The sequence below is a fragment of the Hyperolius riggenbachi genome, chromosome 1, assembly GCF_040937935.1.
Source record: "Hyperolius riggenbachi isolate aHypRig1 chromosome 1, aHypRig1.pri, whole genome shotgun sequence".
In the NCBI taxonomy this organism is placed as follows: Eukaryota; Metazoa; Chordata; class Amphibia; order Anura; family Hyperoliidae; genus Hyperolius; species Hyperolius riggenbachi.
The window spans coordinates 209,213,810-209,236,674 of NC_090646.1; the positions used below are offsets into that span (position 1 = coordinate 209,213,810).

General features: G+C 42.9%; 1 protein-coding gene across 1 annotated transcript in view; it reads right to left on the reverse strand.

Annotated features, from left to right (window-relative positions):
• The window catches only part of LOC137571199 (uncharacterized), a 104,890-nt gene extending 87,514 nt beyond the window's left edge, over window positions 1-17,376 (reverse strand). The window contains exons 1-2 of the mRNA XM_068280027.1: window positions 17,035-17,376; window positions 10,815-11,221 (exon numbers count right to left, since the gene is read on the reverse strand). Coding sequence (XP_068136128.1) covers window positions 10,815-11,221; window positions 17,035-17,084 — 457 coding nt within the window. The 5' untranslated portion in view covers window positions 17,085-17,376. The remainder of the gene's footprint in view (window positions 1-10,814; window positions 11,222-17,034) is intronic.
• Between the last annotated feature and the right edge of the window lie 5,489 nt (window positions 17,377-22,865).

The window sequence follows — 22,865 nt, forward strand, 5'->3', positions numbered from 1 at the left end:
TAAGCTAGGCATGGCACGCTTGCAACACCGCTTATGTTCTCTAGCATTCTCTGGCCCCTTTGTAAATAAAACCAGTTGTGAGTGACCCAAAAGAAAGCCGTCAATATTTTTCAATGCATATGGAGGAGACCTCGTTTTTTTCTCACTGCCTCCATTCTGTGAAGCATCTGAGGCTGAAGGAGATAAGAGTTCATATTAACATAAGGAGCAGGGAAAAAACCTGTAAAGACTTGGTCTAGGAATCGGGCCAACTAGTCACTAATTATCTGGGGTGGTGCTTGAAACTGGTGAATCAATTTGCCCATGTTTAGTTGCAAATGGAAAGCGAAACTATCGTATGCCAATTTAGAGATGATCTTATTTTACAATAATCTGCATGAAGCAAACAGGTTTGAACCCATAGACAGTTTGGTGTTTTTAACCACTTCAGGACCACAGTCTTTTCGCCCCTTAAGGACCAGAGCCTTTTTCTCCATTCAGACCACTGCAGCTTTCACGGTTTAATGCTCAGTCATACAACCTACCACCTAAATGAATTTTACCTCCTTTTCTTGTCACTAATACAGCTTTCTTTTGATGCTATTTGATTGCTCCTGCGAGTTTTACTTTTTATTATATTCATCAAAAAAGACATGAATTTTGGCAAAAAAATGATTTTTTTAACTTTCTGTGCTGACATTTTTCGAATAAAGTAAAATTTCTGTATACATGCAGCGCGAAAAATGTGGACAAACATGTTTTTGATAAAAAAAAAACCCATTCAGTGTATATTTATTGGTTTGGGTAAAAGTTATAGCGTTTACAAACTATGGTGCAAAAAGTGAATTTTCCCATTTTCAAGCATCTCTGACTTTTCTGCGCACCTGTCAGGTTTCATGAGGGGCTAAAATTCCAGGATAGTACAAATACCCCCCAAATGACCCCATTTTGGAAAGAAGACATCCCAAAGTATTCAGTGAGAGGCATGGTGAGTTCATAGAAGATTTTATTTTTTGTCACAAGTTAGCGGAAAATGACACTTTCTGACAAAAAAAAGAAAAAAAAAAGTTTCCATTTCTTCTAACTTGCAACAAAAAAAAATGAAATCTGCCACGGACTCACTATGCTCCTCTCTGAATACCTTGAAGTGTCTACTTTCCAAAATGGGGTCATTTGTGGGGTGTGTTCACTGTCCTGGCATTTTGGGGGGTGCCTAATTGTAAGCACCCCTGTAAAGCCTAAAGATGCTCATTGGACTTTTGGCCCCTTAGCGCAGTTAGGCTGCAAAAAAGTGCCACACATGTGGTATTGCCGTACTCAGGAGAAGTAGTATAATGTGTTTTGGGGTGTATTTTTACACATACCCATGCTGGGTGGGAGAAATATCTCCATAAATGACAATTGTTTTATTTTTTTTACACACAATTGTCTATTTATAGAGATATTTCTGCCACTCAGCATGGGTATGTGGAAAAATACACCCCAAAACACATTATACTACTTCTCCTGAGTACGGCGATACCACATGTGTGGCACTTTTTTGCACCCTAACTGCGCTAAGGGGCCCAAAGTTCAATGAGTACCTTTAGGATTTCACAGGTCATTTTGAGAAATTTCGTTTCAAGACTACTCCTCGCGGTTTAGGGCCCCTAAAATGCCAGGACAGTATAGGAACCCCACAAATTACCCCATTTTAGAAAGAAGACACCCCAAGGTATTCCGTTAGGAGGATGGTGAGTTCATAGAAGATTTTTTTTTTTTGTCACAAGTTAGCGGAAATTGATTTTAATTGTTTTTTTTCACAAAGTGTCATTTTCCGCTAACTTATGACAAAAAATAAAATCTTCTATGAACTCACCATACTCCTAACGGAATACCTTGGGGTGTCTTCTTTCTAAAATGGGGTCATTTGTGGGGTTCCTATACTGCCCTGGCATTTTAGGGGCCCTAAACCGTGAGGAGTAGTCTTGAAACCTAAATGTCGCAAAATGAACTGTGAAATCCTAAAGGTACTCATTGGACTTTGGGCCTCTTAGCGCACTTAGGGTGCAAAAAAGTGCCACACATGTGGTACCGCCGTACTCAGGAGAAGTAGTATAATGTGTTTTGGGGTGTATTTTTACACATACCCATGCTGGGTGGGAGAAATATCTCTGTAAATGACAATTGTTTGATTTTTTTTTACACACAATTGTCCTTTTACAGAGAGATTTCTCCCACCCAGCATGGGTATGTGTAAAAATACACCCCAAAACACAATATACTACTTCTTCTGAGTACGGCGATACCACATGTGTGACACTTTTTTGCAACCTAGGTGCGCTAAGGGGCCTAACGTCCTATTCACAGGTCATTTTGAGGCCTTTGGATTCTAGACTACTGCTCACGGTTTAGGGCCCCTTAAATGCCAGGGCAGTATAGGAACCCCACAAGTGACCCCATTTTAGAAAGAAGACACCCCAAGGTATTCTGTTAGGAGTATGGTGAGTTCATAGAAGATTTTTTTTTTGTCACAAGTTAGCGGAAAATGACACTTTGTGAAAAAAAAACAATACATATCAATTTCCGCTAACTTGTGACAAAAAATAAAATCTTCTATGAACTCATCATACACCTAACAGAATACCTTGGGGTGTCTTCTTTCTAAAATGGGGTCACTTGTGGGGTTCCTATACTGCCCTGGCATTTTACGGGCCCAAAACTGTGAGTAGTCTGGAAACGAAATTTCTCAAAATGACTGATCAGGGGTATAAGCATCTGCAAATTTTGATGACAGGTGGTCTATGAGGGGGCAAATTTTGTGGAACCGGTCATAAGCAGGGTGGCCTCTTAGATGACAGGATGTTTTGGGCCTGATCTGATGGATAGGAGTGCTAGGGGGTGACAGGAGGTGATTGATGGGTGTCTCAGGGGGCGGTTAGAGGGGAAAATAGATGCAATCAATGCACTGGGGAGGTGATCGGAAGGGGGTCTGAGGGGGACCTGAGGGTTTGGCCGAGTGATCAGGAGCCCACACGGGGCAAATTAGGGCCTGATCTGATGGGTAGGTGTGCTAGGGGGTGACAGGAGGTGATTGATGGGTGTCTCAAGGTGTGATTAGAGGGGGGAAATAGATGCAAGCAATGCACTAGCGAGGTGATCAGGGCTGGGGTCTGAGGACGTTCTGAGGTGTGGGCGGGTGATTGGGTGCCCGCAAGGGGCAGATTAGGGTCTAATCTGATGGGTAACAGTGACAGGTGGTGATAGGGGGTAATTGATAGGTGATTGATGGGTAATTAGTGGGTGTTTAGAGGAGAGAATAGATGTAAACAATGGATTTGGGAGGTGATCTGATGTCGGATCTGCGGGCGATCTATTGGTGTGGGTGGGTGATCAGATTGCCCGCAAGGGGCAGGTTAGGGGCTGATTGATGGGTGGCAGTGACAGGGGGTGATTGATGGGTGGCAGTGACAGGGGGTGATTGATAGGTGATTGACAGGTGATCAGTGGGTTATTACAGGGAATAACAGATGTAAATATTGCACTGGCGAATTGATAAAGGGGGGTCTGAGGGCAATCTGAGCGTGTGGGCGGGTGATTGGGTGCCCGCAAGGGGTAGATTAGGGTCTAATCTGATGGGTAACAGTGACAGGTGGTGATTGATAGGTGATTGATGGGTAATTAGTGGGTGTTTAGAGGAGAGAATAGATGTAAACAATGGATTTGGGAGGTGATCTGATGTCGGATCTGCGGGCGATCTATTGGTGTGGGTGGGTGATCAGATTGCCCGCAAGGGGCAGGTTAGGGGCTGATTGATGGGTGGCAGTGACAGGGGGTGATTGATGGGTGGCAGTGACAGGGGGTGATTGATAGGTGATTGACAGGTGATCAGTGGGTTATTACAGGGAATAACAGATGTAAATATTGCACTGGCGAATTGATAAAGGGGGGTCTGAGGGCAATCTGAGCGTGTGGGCGGGTGATTGGGTGCCCGCAAGGGGTAGATTAGGGTCTAATCTGATGGGTAACAGTGACAGGTGGTGATAGGGGGTGATTGATAGGTGATTGATGGGTAATTAGTGGGTGTTTAGAGGAGAGAATAGATGTAAACAATGGATTTGGGAGGTGATCTGATGTCGGATCTGCGGGCGATCTATTGGTGTGGGTGGGTGATCAGATTGCCCGCAAGGGGCAGGTTAGGGGCTGATTGATGGGTAGCAGAGACAGGGGGTGATTGACTGGTGATTGACGGGTGATTGACGGGTGATTGACAGGTGATTGACAGGTGATCAGGGGGGATAGATGCATACAGTACACGGGGGGAGGGGTCTGGGGGGGGGGTCTGGGGAGAATCTGAGGGGTGGGGGGGTGATCAGGAGGGGGCAGGGGGCAGGGGGGGGGGATAAAAAAAAAATAGCGTTGACAGATAGTGACAGGGAGTGATTGATGGGTGATTAGGGGGGTGATTGGGTGCAAACAGTGGTCTGGGGGGTGGGCAGGGGGGGGTCTGAGGGGTGCTGTGGGCGATCAGGGGGCAGGGGGGGGGAAATCAGTGTGCTTGGGTGCAGACTAGGGTGGCTGCAGCCTGCCCTGGTGGTCCCTCGGACACTGGGACCACCAGGGCAGGAGGCAGCCAGTATAATAGGCTTTGTATACATTACAAAGCCTATTATACAATTTCCATGCGGCGATCCGGGTGCTAGTAACCCGCCGGCGCTTCCGAACGGCCGGCGGGTTACTACGAGCGGTGGGCGGAGCCAGTCCCCGGCGGCTGATCGCGTCACGAATGACGCGATCGCCGCATAGCCACCCACGCAGCCGCCCCCGCCGATGGGCGTATTGCGGTCGTTTGGGCCCGGACTTTGCCGCCGCCCAACGGCTGGGGGCGGTCCTCAAGTGGTTAAATAGGCCATATAAGACACACACACACACACACACACACACACACACACACACACACACACACACACACACACACACACACACGCTCAGCTTTAAAATCAATCACTACTGGCTGACAGTAAGATGCACACATTGATTTGTTGGTTATAGTATTACGGTAAGAGAAGCTCCACAGTCTACAGACATGACAGACTGATGTTATGGATTATACTCAAGCCATTTGTACTTCCTGTTCAGTAAGGGCCACAAGTCTCTGCAAGATATGTTTATACACATCTTCTGTAACTATCCAGGAGTCAAAATATATCAGACAAGTAAAGGTTACATTTATATATTAACAGTCATTTACTGAAGCAAAGCACTAAAAAATGGGGTGTTTTTTGTGGTGATCGAATTTAATCAACGTTTTAATGCCTACCGTATATCACGTGTAGATATGACCAAACGTCTAGTACAGCACTGGGCAAACTACGGCCCATGGGCTGCATTAGGCCAGCATACACTGTACATCAATAGGTGGCCGGATTCCCCTCCTCCCCCCTCCCTCCCCGCAGAGTAGCGAGCAGGCGGCAAGCGGGGAACTTAAAGCGCACATGAACTCAGAACTGCCTCTCTGCTTTAAAAGATACGCAGCAGCATAATAACCTTTAAAGAAAAACATTTGTTACAGCAGATACAAATGCTGAAATAAACCTGCACTGTTTCTACTTCCTGCTTTCATGGAAGCAGACATATTGTTAACATCCTGTGCTTTCAAATGAGCTTATCTGCCTTAGCTGCCAAGGCAGTCAGGTGACACGGGGAAGAGATCAAATTACAACTTGTGATTGGACAGAAATGAGGGGGAATTAGACAGGCTAAACTCTCTAAATATTGTACATACAGGGTGCATTTTTCTATGTTTTCCTTCTGTCATGTGCAAGAGTTCAGAGAGGTCCACTTTAAAACTCACTGTGTTCCATGGCTCCCCCAAGATTATTATACTTTTAATTACTGTATTTCAACATTTAAAGTGAGTCTAAAGTCTTTTTTTAAAAACTAAAAAAAAAACCTAAGGAGAGGGAAGGCTCTGGGTCCTAATGAGCCTTCCCGATCCTCTCACGGTCCCCACGCTCCAGCACTGGATCCTCAGTTCAAATCTCCCGCTGCGCGAGCCTTCAGCAGTGTTCGGGAGCCTGATTTCTCCTGAAGACTGCCGGCTCCGTACTGCACATGTGCAAGACAGCGTGCTCGCCCATGTGCAGTATGGAGCAGCCCATCTTTGGGAGCGGTCAAGCTCCCTAAGACTCCCAAAGCCTCGGGCAGTAGCAGAGAGTAGTCTCTGACCCATTGGTTGGAGCCTGCTAATGGGGGTCAAATGCTGGACCGTGGGGACTGTGAGAGGACCCAGAGCCTTCCCTTTCTTTAGGTAAGTATCTGTTTTTGTTTTTTTCATGACTTCAGACTCCCTTTAATACAGAGTTCATGATATTCATGGTAGTTATATAGAGTAGGGTATAGTACTGTATTAGACCTATTTTTAACATTAAGCCTCAAGCAACCAGTAAGCACACTTATCCAGCATCAGCCCATCTCCATCAGTAACTGAGACTCTACTGTGTTATTGTTTTACCTTGCTTATCATAGCACTGTACATGCACCTAGACTAAGTGTATTTACCACTACATCAATAAAAATACCTGCCCTATGTTTCGCAGCTACTAACTTCCTCAAGGTCCTATGATTAGTTGTATTTTTTAACATCATTTAGAAAAAACAGATACAACCCTGCATTACATTTTTCACTGCAGCAATCATCATTCTTTCAGTAAGAACTCAAATATCAAATTCAATCTGATATTCAGTCTGTCACGGTATGATTATGTGTGTATAAAATCGGCTATGTTGACCAGGAAGTTGGGTTACCCCCATGTATAGGGACCTGGTGCATGGTGATAAACAATCAATATCAAACAAATTATGATTGTTTACATCATGTATAAAAAATTGGGCAGTGTATGGCTGCCTTTATATAGTTTTTTCCTTGCTTTTTAATATCTTAATAAATACTTGTTGGAGAAACAAAAGTAAATTGTACCAAAAGTTATAGAGCAGCCAATAAGCTTTAACCTCTTGAGCCCAAGAGATTTATATCCCCCAAGTGAACAGGCCATTTTTTACAAATTTGCCACTTCACAACTTTAACGGTTTATTGCTCAGTCATACATCTTAGCACCCAAATTAATTATACCTCCTTTTCTTCTGGCAGGCTAATCGCTGGGGCCTGCCGTGTTTACTGACGGGTGCAAGCGCAAACGCCCATTAAATCTCGTTCCTTGTGAGAAGACGCACATATGCATCACGGAGGAATGAGAGAGCCGCTGTCCTGCCGTAATCCTGCAATAGGCGGTCTGGAAGCAGTTAAAGGACAACTGCATTGAGAAGTATATGGAGGCTGCCATATTTACTTCCTTTTAAGCAATACCAGTTTCCTGGTTATCCTGCAGATCCTCTGCCCCTCATACTTTTAGCAATAGACCCTAAACAAGCATATGCAGATCAGGTGTTTCTGACATTATTGTCAGATCTGAAAAGATTAGCTGCATGCTTGTTTCTGGTGTAGTTCAAACACTACTGCAGCCAAATAGACCAGCAGGGCCACCAGGCAACTGATATTGTTTAAAAGGAAATAAATATGTCAGCCTCCATATACCTCTCAGTACAGTTGTCCTTTAAGCGATTCAATGACACAAGTATTCAGATTTGCTTCAGCTGTTTGCACTTGTCTTGATAAATCATCACCAGTGAAAAGAGATAGCAACAACGTTGTCCTGTCCAATTTCTAGTTGGCAAGGGAGAAGCACACAGGGTGGAGCAATGTGCCAAATTATCATTCAGGAGATATTTGCTACAATTGGGTGTATTAAGCAATGTACAGTATAGCAATTAGCAGTTAGCATGACCCACGCTACCTAGGTACCTTGCACGTTACATGGAAGGTATTGCACTCTGCACAAGTATGTAGTGTGCGGTACCCTGGCAGAAAATAGCCTACAAGTGGAGGACTTTTAAAAACAATTGCCAACATGCCCAAGTCTGGCTGTCTAAGCAAGTTCACCATGACAATACACCGGAAGATGCTAAAAAGAAGTCTCTGAAACCCTAAAATGTCATCATGGGACCTACAGCAGGCTCTTGCTACTGTTGATGTAAAAGTGCATGAGTCTACAGTCAAAAAAAACGATGTAAAAAAGAAGAATCGCACACCGTGCAAGATGCCAAGGTAATTGTAAACCAGAAGATCAAAGGAGAAATCCACAAACAGACTTGATCAGTAACAGTGTACCATTTATTGTCCCATCACACACATAAGCACCTGACTGTACACCGACGATCGTTTCAGGGCCAATCCGGTTCCCTTTGTCAAGGTTGGGACAGATATACATAGACAAAGACCAGGACAGAGGAAATTTTTTGAGTAAACTAAATACAGCATTCCAGGAAAAGAACCTCATACCAACTATGAAGAATGGAGGTGGATGTTTTATGTTTGAGGATGCTTTGCTGCAGCAGGACCTGCCCAGCTCACCATCATAGAATCTACCACATGTATAAGAGGGTCCTTGAGGAACAATTGAAACCATCTCTAAACAGATTAAAGCTGAAGTAGAACTGGACAATGCAGCACAACAATGACCCAAAGCATACCAGTAAGGAAGCAGTAGATTTGGGCGCATGAGACAAGTGGACAAAAAGGGCGCCCCATTCACTTCCATTATAAATATCGTTTAATGGGCGCTGAACAGGGAAAAAAAGGCGCCGGAGATTTTTAAGGATTTATAACGGCGCCCGGAGATTTTTAAGGATTTATAACTATGTTTGTGATGATTTAAGTTTACAAAATGAGCCCGTGACGAATAACGTTTATGAAGATACTAAATCACTATTTCTAAAACATTATTATCCACCCAAAAAAATAATTTACATTTTTTGCTTTACATTTTTTATTTATTAATGTCTGTAAAACATTATTATCCATAGGGGGTTTTAGGTTTAGGCACCAACAGGGGGGTCTTAGGTTTAGGCACCAACTGGGGGGTCTTAGGTTTAGGCACCAACAGGGGGGTCTTAGGTTTAGGCACCAACAGGGGGGTCTTAGGTTTAGGCACCAACTGGGGGGTCTTAGGTTTAGGCACCAACTGGGGGGTCTTAGGTTTAGGCACCAACAGGGGGGTCTTAGGTTTAGGCACCAACAGGGGGTCTAGGGGTTAGGGATAGGTACAGGGAGGGTTTTTAATAAACGTAAATATAAGTTTCACTTTACAAATAGGGAAGATTAACGTTTTAAGAATTGCCGATCTCATACACATTATTTAGTGATTTATAAATTCTTAAAACACTATTTATAAACGAAATTCTACACAATATTTCTATAAACGATATTTTCCATTTATCGTTTATACCACGCGCCCTTTTTTCCCGACGCCCTTTTCGTACGTACGCTACCAGTAAATCCATAAAGAACTGACTGGAAACTAAGAAATGGGGAGTCCTGCAATAGTGATGCTGTGGGTGACTTGAAACGGACTGTACATGCATCAAACCTCTCAAAGGTGTCACAGCTGAAAGAATTTTACACTGAGGAGTGGGGAAGACTTTCTTCTGACTGATGTCAGAGACCAGTAGATTGCTACAAGAAATGACTTACTGCAGTTATTTCAGCCAAAGGGGGTAACACTAGCTATTAGAAAGGTAGGGTATCCTTACTTCTTCCACAGTTAGAATGCACATTTTTGTTAATATATTTTGTTTAACCTATTTTCGATGGCAAGGCCTCTGGCCCCTTAGGGACCAGAGCCTTGTTTAAATGCGGCCATTCTGTGAGCACTGTGATTGACTCACAGTGATCACCAGATAAGGAGCCAATTAAACTGTCTTTTTACCAATCGGAGAAAGCTGGGCTGTCACATGACAGCTGAGTTTACTTCCTCCAGCAAGCAGTGACCATCTTGGAACAGCGGGAAGCAACGGTGTAGAATCCATTATTAAGGAGTGAAGTGATAGCGCTCTATATCAGTCCTCAACACTCTTGGGGTTCCCCCTATACAAAACGACTCACCAGATGGTGTTGCCAGAGCCGTCTCGTCAGCGCCTCTGGGGTATATGGCCACCTCACAGCCTTCTCCGGCAATATCACCATCCCTGCAGCACCTCTATAGTACGGCTAGTGTGGTGATGATGACTGACAGCAATGATGGGAATAGCGGAAAGCGGAATAGCGGAAAGCAACGCTGTCTTCCACTTCTGCCTCGCAGCCGCTGCCTCCTCAGGTAAATGACTGACAGTTACTGTCGGTCATTTACCTGAGAAGGCAGCGGCTGCGAGGCAGAAGAGGAAGACATCATTGCTGTCAGTCATCATCACCACACTAGCCGGACTATAGAGGTGCTGCAGGGACGGTGATATTGCCGGAAAGGGCTGTGGGGTGGCCATATACCCCAGAGGCGCTGATGGTGAGTCGTTTTGTATAGGGGGAACCCCAATAGAGCTTGAAGAGTGTTGAGGACTGATATAGAGCGCTATCACTTCACTCCTTAATAATATACCAAGATATCACACGAATCTATAGTGAAGCGAACCACCTACGAACTGTGGTGTTATCAGACTATCTATTTGAAGCTATTACATTGAACTGGACATATCGCTGTTAATAATTGGTGTTTTGGTGTAGAACCCATGCCGCATCAGAGTTAGAGAGCCACAGATGCGGTGTTGATTCTACCTACCACGGTCCCTAACCGGTTAATGAGTAAATCAAGGTTAATTGCTGCTGTTTACCTATAATTAAATCATTTTATTTTCCAGAAATAAATAACAACAAGATTAGATATCGATATGTGAACATTTCCTAATAAAGAACTGAATATTTAATGGAGTGTTCTAAGTTTTTCACATTACATATACAATAAACTCACCTTTAAATGCAGCCCAATGAAGTGCACTGTCTCCCTCTAAATCACATAAATGTACTTTAGCGCCTCTTCCAATGAGGTAGCAGCAGAGCGCTGTTTGTCCATATTGTGCAGCTGTGATTAGAGGTGTATATCCTTTCTTATCTTCCACATCTAATGACACGCCTGCATTCACAAGCAGGTCTACTACAGGAATAAACCCATTGACAGCAGCCCAGTGAATAGGGTGCTGACCTGTCTCTGACAGACTTGGTAGGTCCACTGGTCCTTTGCAGTCCACAAATAATCCTATTAGCTGTGCCGATCCAGAAAGTGCTGCCCAGTGAGTTGGCGTGTATCCCTTTTCATCATAATTTCCCAAAACTGAGGGCCCTTCCAACTCAATAATTTTCTGGCATTCCTTTACATCACTGCAAAACAAAAATTTACATGAATTAGCACTGCCAATGAAAGGTGGGGCAACACTGACAATGAGTCAGTGTATGATGAGCTTTAGAAAAATCAAGGAATTTATAGCATAACTAGTAAAAAGGCCCGCCCGTTAAAAAACGGGTGCTAAGTCACAGCCTTAGCCACACTGTAGTTACTTCCTGTCTGAGTCAGGACTGAGTCAGCCACTTACATACCTGATATTTAACTCTTTCAGGCAGAGAAAGAAAAAAAGGAGCACAGCATAGTTATTTGTGTGCTAGGCACTGTACATACACATGTCTATCTCATCATGTCACATGTCAGTTCGGTTATCCTTTAATGCTGAGTAGATTTGGGATATCATATGTTCGGGTCTGTTTTGGAGGGAACAAAGGTTATCTAAGAAAGAAAGGTCTCTATGTATATTGCCCGATTTAGCAAAGTCTCTACAGAACCCCTAAAACTGTAGTTTCTCAAACCAATGAGGAGGGGGTAGAGTCTTTTCATCAATGACTCAGGTGGGACTAATGCCCCTTGGTTAATATAATGTCTAATTTGGGGCCAAGTTGACCTATCCTTCACCATGTATGCAGGTGCGTGCATAAAAAGGTTGAATTGTGCATTGTCTAGGATACTTGTTAGTGGACTGGGAATACTAGATAGATTGTACTGTAGATTTGTCCCAGCTTGAGAGTAATTCCGTAATCCAGAATGGGAGGGTGGCACTACATTGTCTAAGTGACTTGGGCATCCAAAGTAGGGCTTTGGGATCAATGGGAGACTCAGAGGTTAAAATAGACAACCCACTGTTTTTGTAAGCTACTGTGGAAAAAATCCAATATTAGGATCAGCTGGGCAGCTTCATGATATCTCTTAAAGCAAGGGACACCCAAACCACCTTCGTTTTTAGGTCTAATCAGTAGGTTAAGGTTGCAACAGGATTTTTTTACCTCCCCAAAGAAAGGCGATAGTAGGACTCCTGAGTTTTAGGAAACATTCTTTAGGGACATTGTGAGAAAACGCGGAAAAGCCACCGCGTGTACTGACAGCAAGGCGGCTGATTCTGCGTCCAACGCGGCGGTCTGCACGCGGAAGTGTGCATCTAGTGACATGGCAGAACGCGGAAAAGCCGCCGCATGTAACGACAGTAAGGCGGCTGGATCCGCGTCCAGCGCGGCGGTTTGCACGCAGCAGCGTGCAGCTGGTGTGGCTGAGCCTGTTAGTTCACACAGGTTTAGGAATACGCGCGCGCACGCTGAAAGGCAGAACTTTTATGATGGCCAAGGAGGGATCAGCTGACCAGGCCGGTCAGCTGACCCCAGAGCTGGTAGCCATTGGTTGATCACTTCAGGGTGGCGCCAGAGAGCAATGCACTATATATGGTTACTGCTGGCCACTCTCAAGTTGTCTGCCGTTGCGATCACTACGTGGAAGCACTCAGACCTTAGTCAGATCCAACAGTGTGTTTGAACCAGGAGGACCTGGGAATTCACACTGAGCCAGATTACTTGTGTTATCATTCTGTTATACTTCAGACTAGTTCCAGGGTGTAGAGACCACGGACCTCACACCCAAGACTAGGGAACTTGTATTATCATTCTGTTATACTTCAGACTAGTTCCAGGGTGTAGAGACCACGGACCTCACACCCAAGACTAGGCATTGTTTGTTATTTGTTATGACCTGTTGCTTTCCTGACTATCCCTCTGCTTTCTGATTCGGTACCACGCATATCTGATATCTCGTTGCCAAACCCTGCCTGACCTGGATAACGAATCAGTCTTCTGTCTTTGTACTTTATTTGTCTGTGTGTTGCCGACCTGGCTTGCCCGACCTCGAGAGCTATATCTCTCCACTTAAGAGATAGTCTCCAAGATCAGTCAGTGACATCCACCTTCAGGTGTCACTCACTCTCTGGTCCTTCCTACCTTCAGCCTGACTCCACCCCTTGGAGAGTCTCAGGCTGCTGGAAGGTTTCTATACCCTCCATAGCAGTATTTCCTGTACTGCCTAGGGCCACCTGCTCTTCAGGTGGGTTACTCAAAATCATACTGTTACACCCAAACACTCAATATATATATTTAGAGGTGTCCAGAGGTTAGCACTATATCTGTATTATTGGTGATTCTGCAGATCATCCATATTCAGGTATAGATCTGTATTCTTGGTGATACTGCAGATCACCAATAATCAGATTCTCTCTGCGAGCTGACACCGATCGTTACAGACATTAATTGGGATGGCTTGGAAGACATACAAGAGTTTAGGTAGTATGTCTATTTTTAAAACATTGGCTTTGCCTAACCACGAGATTTTGAGTTTGGACCACTTGTTCAGGTCAGAGGTGATTTTAGTACGTACCGGCACATAATTTAAGCGGTATAAAGCAGAACCAAAGGTATACTAATACTTAAATATTTTATTGATTCCGAGGACCACTTGAAGGGGAAGGAAGACTTCCCAAAAAATTCCGCCTCTCGTAAGAATGGGTACATTTTTTAAGCAAGTGTGAACCGTGCTAAATGCAGGAAATTTCTGCTGAGACTACCAGGGCTGTGGAGTCAGAGTTGAAATTTGAGTCGGAGCAATTTTGCGTACCTGGAGTCGGAGTTGGTAGTTTCAAAAACTAAGGAGTCGGAGTCGGATGATTTCTGTACCAAATCCACAGCCCTGGTAAGTATTAAACTAAAGAGTCGGAGCCGAGGAGTCGGAGCCATTTTGGATACCTGGAGTCAGAGTTGGAGTCGGTGGTTTCATAAACTGAGGAGTCGGATAATAGATGTACCGACTCAACAGCCCTGGAGACTACAATTGTGATAGCAAAAGTGTAACTTAGTAGCTGAGGTGGGGATAACAATGGTAATCCTGATAACAGAAGTGTAGCAGTAGCAGGAGTGGGGGTAGCAGTAGTAATGGTGATCATGGAAATTTCATTAGTAGCTGAACTGGGGTTAGCAGATGTAACTATAATCCAAGTAAGACATTATAAATATTATTTAAAAAGTTTACATGTATCGATCAAGAATGAGGGGGTTACATTTTTTCCAACAAAAGTTGAAAAGTTGCATGACACTTTACTTGTAAAAGGTTTGTTGCCCAGCCATCACCCTGACTTCTTAGCGTCATTCATTTCTAAGGTCATGTTGTATGGTAACTATGCTGCTGTGACAAGTCTCTAGAGGCTGTGATTTGCTGCTAACTGTAGGCGTGCTTTAGGTATAAGCTTTTTGCTAGTTACCATACATTGTTTATCAGAAACTCTTGATAGTAAATGAAAATGCAAATATGTGGCCTCCTGTAGAAACATGTTACCAAAGCAGAGTTGCCCAAGTAACATGGCCCCTGGCATTTTCTTACACATAATAGTGTAAATGCTGTTTTACAAGCAACGCATACAGTACTTCTTTAGCTTTTCTGCCCTATTCAAAATAAACCTCCATTCCCCTAAGTATAAGTGACTCATGTTTTATATCTGCCTATACTGCCTAAGTTTATCAGATTGTAATTATAAGGACAAACGTTTTAACGTTTTGCCTTTTTTTTAATAGAGAAACTAACAGACAAATATTTTATTCACAACCAACTACACAAGGGACACAAATAACCGTAGCTGAGGGCAGAGATGGATTAAGATGCCATGGGGCCCTCGGCAAGGTAGTAGAGTTGCCACCCTATTCTGTTCCTTTTTGTAAGCTGAAGTGAAGAGAGGTCAGGGAAGGTGGCAGGTGGGCCCACTCAGATCGACTAGGCCCCAGGCACCTGCCTAGATTGCCTGGTGGATGATCCTGCTGAGGGTCATGGTCTGCAGAGGTTTATCAGCAAGTTTTTTAAAACGTCATGCTTTTGCCTGTTAATGGCAACATGACGTTTTAATACGTCGCGCGTTCCCGCCGCCGCTCCGCACGTGTGCGAGCCGCTACCGCCGACGTTTCCGTCGGGTTCTTGTGCTGGGTGATTGGGGACCGAGCGGTCTTCTACCCAATCGCACTGACTGGAGTGAATGGACGCGACCGCGAACAGCGGCCACCTCCATTCACAAAAACAGGAAACTGTAACAGTTTAATAAAGTGTAAAAAAAAAAGAAGTGGTCACTTCCTATATGGGAGAGTGTTCACTAACGTTTTGTGGCCAAAAAGTATATTACACTTACAAAGCACATACATAAACAAATACATACACACTATTAAAAAAAATTAATGAAATTACACTTCCAACCCTCCCCCCCCCCCCCCCCCACCAAAAAAAAAAAAAACACTTGTAAAAAAAAATATATTTTATGGGGGAAAATTCATTTTAATTTATTATATAGGGGCTTGTAATTATGGCCAGAACAAAACAAAACAAAAAAAACCAGAAAAATAACACCTATATTTCAAAATAATAAATTGTCGCCATACATTGTGATAGGGACATAATTTAAATGGTTTAATAATCAAGACAACTGGGCAAATAAAATGTGTTTGTTTTATCCACAGGAGAATGTTTAATTTTAAAAGGTATAATGGCTGAAACCTGAGAAATGATTTTTTGTTGTTTTTTTCCCATTAAAACGCATTTAGAATAAAAAAATTCTTAGCAAAATGTACTACCCACAGAAAGCCTAATTGGTGGCGAAAAAAATGAGGTATAGATCATTTTCTTGTGATAAGTAGTAATAAAGTTATTAGAGAATAAAAGGGAGGCGCACTGACAAGTGAAAATTACTCTGGTCCGTTAGAGTAAAAACCCTTGGGGGTGAACTGGTTATACTACCTATACGGGGGCAACTATACTACCTGTACTGGGGCAACTATATTAGTTACCTATACGGGGGGCAATTATTCTACATGTATGGGGGCAATTATACTACCTATACTGGGGCACCTATACTGATAGCAACTATACTGGGTGCAACTATACTAGCTACCTATAACGGGGTAACTATACCTGGCTACTCTATACAGGTATACCCGGCTACCTACCTATAGCGAGGGTGAACATTTGTTGTTGTTGTGCAATCGTTCCAAATCGGGGGGGCATTGCATCCTCACAAGATTCCCTCGGGCAGCAAGAAGTCTAGGACTGGCCCTGCCTCCTACTACTACCCAGAAATCACTGTGTTTCAATGTTTTACTCCGTAAATTACCACAATTTTTGGGAACTTCGGCATGGACACCGCAGTGTTACCTCATCATTACCGAACACTTTCGATGTCCTAACAAACGATACCCCAATTTGGTAAAATATTGCTAAATTACAAAATAAAACCACACTTTAACATAAGTTCATTTACTAATTGGGAAAAAAAATTACTGAACAGGTCTTAGTAAATTGAAGCCCATGTGTGAAAAGTCACAGTGACCTTATAAAAGAAAAACACTAGCATGACATCCAGTTTGCTAGCTTCTTTCTAGATGAAGCTTACATACTGTATCTCTCCTCTCACACAATTTTTACGATCAAATCGTACAGAAAACTGCGCGGTTTGTAGTGAAAATCGATGTATTCTATGGTCGATTGGAAAAGAAAATGTAATCCTTCCGAATTGGATTTTGCAAACAAATTGGAAGAGAGAAAATGCCATAATCCACCTGTCTATGGAAGCAATCTATAATTACTTTCTGATTACTTTCGGTTGTAAAGATTACATTGAAAGATGACATCTGATGAAAAAATTGTACCGTTAATCATGGGCACCTTAATGTTGTACATTGTAACTAAATAATCATCTAACACAGTGTCTGCACATAGATGACATAGTAATCACAGTAACAATTCCAGGGACACATAGTCCATATGCATGCTGTATTTATAATCACACTACATGACTTACCACTGCAAGACTGCCTGGAATATGTTCCCCTTTGTGGAGCTGCAGTCCATTCCTCTGCCTCTGAATGCCAGGTGTCAGGAAACTTCTGCCTTCCCCTCTGTATGATGTGTCTCCTATAGCTCGCTCTGTAGTGCAGGCAGCTAAATGGTCATATTACACAACAATCCTCCACTTCCTGATGAAAGCTGTTGCCATATTTAAATGAGGAAGCTAAAGAAGCTGCTCCAATCTCCACACTCCTTCAGCACTCCTGCCTCCTTGCACTAGACAGGGAAAGAAATTTTAGCATCTGGACAGACAGTGTACACTGTAGAGAAATCTGCTTCCAGTCCCTCCAGCCCCGGCAGCTTCACAAGCACATGCTCCATCTCCAGGGGAGATCATTACATAGCAACTTTCTGAGGCACCAGCAACTAATAACATGGTAGCTTTGCACACACAATAGTAAAATAGCGTACAGCAGCTACTCTAACCAGTTTAAATGACACAACTAATTCTTAAGAGAATTCATAACACAAAAGGAACAATGATTAGAAACAGTTTCATAATTCACATAGAGACAGAGACACAAATATTTAAAGGAGAATTCCAGAAAGTGTTATGGGGCTGAGAATTTAGACGGAAGATTGCAATTTTTATCAGGTTTTTAAAAGGAAAAACAGCTATAAATACACACGTATACTGCTGGACACATTTCTTTTAAAGTATCCCTTGTACGTGCTTCCAAATAATGTTGCCCTTAAAGACAAGATACAGAACATTTATATTGCGCTTTTCTCCTGGCAGACTCAAAGCGCCAGAGCTGCAGCTACTAGGGTGCGCTCAGTAGGCAATGGCAGAGTTAGGGAATCCTGCCCAAGGTCTCCTTACTGAATAGGGGCTTTCTTACTGAAGAGGAAGACTGTATTCGTACATACACAGTGTGTTTGTACTTGTGCATGGCTCCGCTTGTGGCCAGAGGAAACCTATTCAACCCAGCCCTGGAATGGTGGCATGTAGAAGCCTCTGGACTGTTGGATTGTTTTTTTTATATTTCACTTTTTAATTTCACTTAAGGATTGCTTTACTATGTTTTCGTCATATTTAAAGTTTTAATTGGATCTAATACCTATTGTACAGTTTCCATCTACCTTTAAATGTAAAACGAATATAATTGGGCAAAACACTTTGACTTAATGGATACCAGAGCTGAAAAAATAGGAGAAATCGCTCATCACTAGGCCAATACCATCCCTACAGTGAAACATGGTGGTGGTAGCATCATGCTGTGGGATGTTTTTCAGTGGCAGGAACTGAGAGACTAGTCAGGATAAAGGGAAAGATGACTGCAGCAATATACAGAGATATCCTGGATAAAAATAAAACCTGCTCCAGAGTGCTATTGAACTCAGACTGAGGCGACAGTTCATCTTTCAGCAAGACAACGACCCTAAGCACACAGCCAAGATATCAAAGTGGCTTCAGGAAAACTCTGTGAATGTCCTTGAGTGGCCCAGGAAGAGCCCAGACTTGAACCCTTCCCATCCAACCTTATGGAACTTGAGAGGTGCTGCAAAGAGAAATGGGCAAAACTGGCCAAGCTTGTGGCATCATATTCAAAAAGACTTGAGGCTGTAATTGCTGTCAATGGTGAAAAAGTATCGAGCAAAGTCTGTGAATACAGACATGCATGTGATTTCTCAGGTTTTTTATTTTTAATAAACTGCCAAACCTCAAGTAAAATTTTTTCACATTATTGGGCGTTGTGTGTAGAATTTTGAGGAAAAAAATAAATTTAATCCATTTTGGATTAAGGCTATAACATAACAAAATATGGAAGGAGCGATGCGTTGTAAATACTTTCCGGAGTACTGTATGTGTGTATGTTTATGTATCTGCATGTGTTCCAATGCATGTCTATGTGTAGGCATAAGGGAACATACAGTGGGATGTGAAAGTTTAGGCAACCTTGTTAATCATCATGATTTTCCTGTATAAATTGTTGGTGGTTACAATAAAAAATGTCAGTTAAATATATCATATAGTAGACATACGCAGTGATATTTGAGAAGTGAAATGAAGTTTATTGGATTCACAGAAAGTGTGCAACAATTGTTTAAACAAAATTAGGCAGGTGCATACATTTGGGCACCACAAAAAAGAAATCAAATCAATATTTAGTAGATCCTCCTTTTGCAGAAATTACAGCCTCTAAACTCTTCCTGTAGGTTCCAATGAGAGTCTGGATTCTGCTTGAAGGTATTTTGGACTATTCATCCTCTTAACAAAACATCTCTAGTTCATTCAGGTTTGATGGCTTCCGAGCATGGACAGCTCTCTTTAACTGACACCCCAGATTTTCAATTATATTCAGGTCTTGGGACTGACATGGCCATTCCAGAACATTGTACTTGTTCCTCTGCATTAATGTATTTTGAGCAGTGTTTAGGGTCGTTGTCTTGTTGAAAGATCCAGCCCCGGCGCAGCTTCAGCTTTGTCCCAGATTCCTGGACATTAGTCTCCAAAATCTGCTGATACTGAGTGGAATCCATGCGTCCCTCAACTTTTACAAGATTCCCAGTCCCTGCACTGGCCACACAACCCCACAGCATGATAGAACTACCACCTTATTTTACTGTAGGTAGCAGGTGTTTTTCTTGGAATGCTGTGTTTTTTTCCCCTCCATGCATAATGCCCCTTGTTATGCCCAAATAACTCAATTTTAGTTTCATCAGTCCACAGCACCTTATTCCAAAATAAAGCTGACTTGTCCAAATGTGCTTAAGTATACCTCAAGCGGCTCTGTTTGTGCTGTGGAGAGAGTGTTTGTGTATGTGAGAGTGATGCGGAGAAAAGGCTTCCTCTGCATCACTCTCACATACATTATCTACTTGTGTAAAGTGCGCCGAATGGTTGAACGATGCACAGTGACTCTATCTGCAGCAAGATGATGTTGTAGGTCTTTGGTGCTGGTCTGTGGGTTGACTCTTTCTGTTCTCACCATTCATTGTTTCTGTATATCCGAGATTTTTCTTGGTCTGCCACTTCAAGCCTTAACTTGAACTGAGCCTATGGTCTTCCATTTCCTCAATATGTTCCTTACTGTGGAATATGACAGCTGAAATCTCTGAGACAGCTTTCTGTATCCCCCCCCTTAAACCTTGATGGTGAACAATCTTTGTCTTCAGGTCATTTGAGAGTTGTTTTAAGACCCCCGTGTTGCTACTCTTCAGAGAAAATTAAGAGTGGGGAAACTTACAATTGACCCCCTTAATACTCTTTTTCATAGTTGGATTCACCTGTGTACGTAGGTCAGGGGTCACTGAGCTTACCAAGCCAATTTAAGTTCCAATAATTAGTTCTAAAGGTTTTGGAATCAATAACATGATAACAGTGCCCAAATGTATGCACCTGCCTAATTTTATTTAAACAATTATTGAGTAATTTCTGTAAATCCAATAAACTTAATTTCACTTCTCAAATATCACTGTGTGCATAGCCAGCCTTTGACCTGAGCGACCGGAGCGGTAGCTCAGGGCGCTGGCTTCCAAGGGGGTGCCTATAGCTGGTTGCCTATACTGAGGGAACCTACACCTGATTTCCAATACTGGGGACACCTATAGCTGGCTACATTTACTGAGGGCACCAACACCTGGCTACCTATACTGGGGGCACCTACGCCTGGCTACCTATGAGGGGGATGGAGACCTTCAACTGACTTCCTATACTGGGGGCACCTATGCTTGGCAACCTATATTGAGGGCAACTACACATGAGTTCCTATACTGGGAGCACCTATACCTGGCTACCTACTTGAGTCTTAGGGCAATTTTTTGGGGAGGCGCACTGCGGCTATAACGCGTAGTGCAAATTGTCGGTGCTGTGCTATTATTCAATGGGGGGGGGGGGGGGGGGGGGCTAACTGTCCCACTGATTGTTTTTATTACTATTACTGAAAGGTTCTAGCCTTCATTTTTAAGTGTATTCAGGATAGTGCACTCTTTCTATTCATTCTTGGTTATTAATAGTGTTTTTTCTATTATGCATATGTGACGTGTCACGGAGATCTGATCATTTGGCGTGATGTGTCACAATGTCAAAAAGGTTGGGAACCACTGGCACTGACCTAGGAGATATCTCAGGAGAAAAGGTGAATTGCATATGGGCGTGTGTGTGTGTGTGTGTGTGTGTGTGTGTGTGTGTGTGTGTGTGTGTGTGTGTGCGCGTGTAAGGGGGGCACAAAAATCAGGTTTCGCTCAGGGCGCTATGAAACCTAAGGCCGGCCCTGCTCCTGACTGTGTGTGTCTCCTGTATGATATATTTAACAGACATTTTTTATCGTAACAACCAACGATTTATACAGAAAAATCATGACGATTAACAATGTTGCCCAAACTTTCGCACTCCGCTCTATATATCTGTGTATGCAAGCACAGTATAAAAGTTGTTATGTTTTCATACCCTGGAAGGAATTGTGAAAAGTTGCCTATTAGTTAAGAAAATATATAATCATGGAGAAAGATTCCCTTTAATTATGGAGTGTGTTAATGCGAAGGTTCTTGTCGAACTTGATGAATGGATGTCTTTTTCTCAACCAAATAAATTACGTAACTATGTAATTAATTATCACATAATTGTGAGTAACGATAACTGAAATCATCCACATGGGCCTGAACTAAAGAGTACACACCCCTGAATGTTGGGCTGATAAGATTCACGCAAGCTGACAGGTTCAAATTAATGAAGGGTGTCCACACCTATTATGTCTTTGATAACGATCATTACGTCTGTATAAATTGTCCATTTAAATTTATTCAAAGCTGCACTGAATCTGTGGGGGGAAAGCAAAAGAAACTGTTAGGCCTCGTTCACATTGCGTTTCGATTGCATTAGCGTTCGCGTTGGACGTTTTTTGAAGCGTTTTTTTCCCTTCCCGGCGATTTCTGTTCGGTGGACGTTTTTGGTAAGCGTTTTTGTCAGAGTTTTTGCAGAGCGATTCCGTTTTTTCACCTCCTGACAACAGTCAGGAAGTGAACTCTTTGATTCATAAAAAAATAAATACAATGTATTTATTCTTAAAAAACGCGAACGCAATCGCTGCACAAATCGATTTTGTGAGTGTTTTGCGTTTTTCCTATACCTTCCATTGTAACAAAATTGCCCCGAAAATGGTCCATGCAGTGCTTCTCTGAGCGGAAAGCAGACGGATCACCCTAATCTGAAGTAGCCCATAGGATAGCATGGTGTAAGCGCTTTCAGGACAATTTTGAAAAATCGCAGGCGCTTAAAAGAAATCCAAAAATGCCTCTAGTGTGAACAAGCGCTAAAAGGTCCTAGAAGAAATGCTTGTTGAATTGTATAAACCAGGGAAATTCATTATAGAGATACCCCCAGATCTGAAAATGCCTGTCACTACTGTTCAAACTCTGATAAAAAATGGAGCGTTGGGGGTTCTGACAAATGGTCAGGTAGAGCAACCAAGATTTCAGCCACAATTGCCAAGACCATATGTTGGGATACCAAAAAAACTCCCAAGCCGTGAGGTCTAGCATATATCCTTCCTTCTTTCAGTCCCAATCTCCACCTCATTCTTCACCCTGTATGGCACATCTCTGCTCAGCCAAAGCCTGCAAGGCAGGGTAGGAGCATAATAGTAGTCAGGCAATGAAACAAACACAGGAATATGATTAGCATGCACATGTACATCATAAAGAAGTGTATTGGTTAAAAATGGAAATAAGAGTGCAGTATGATTGTATCAATATATTAATTGTTCATCAGTTGTAGACATATAAGCAGGGGCGTAACAATAGACCCTACAAGGATGCAGCCACAGGGGGCCCAGAAGCAGC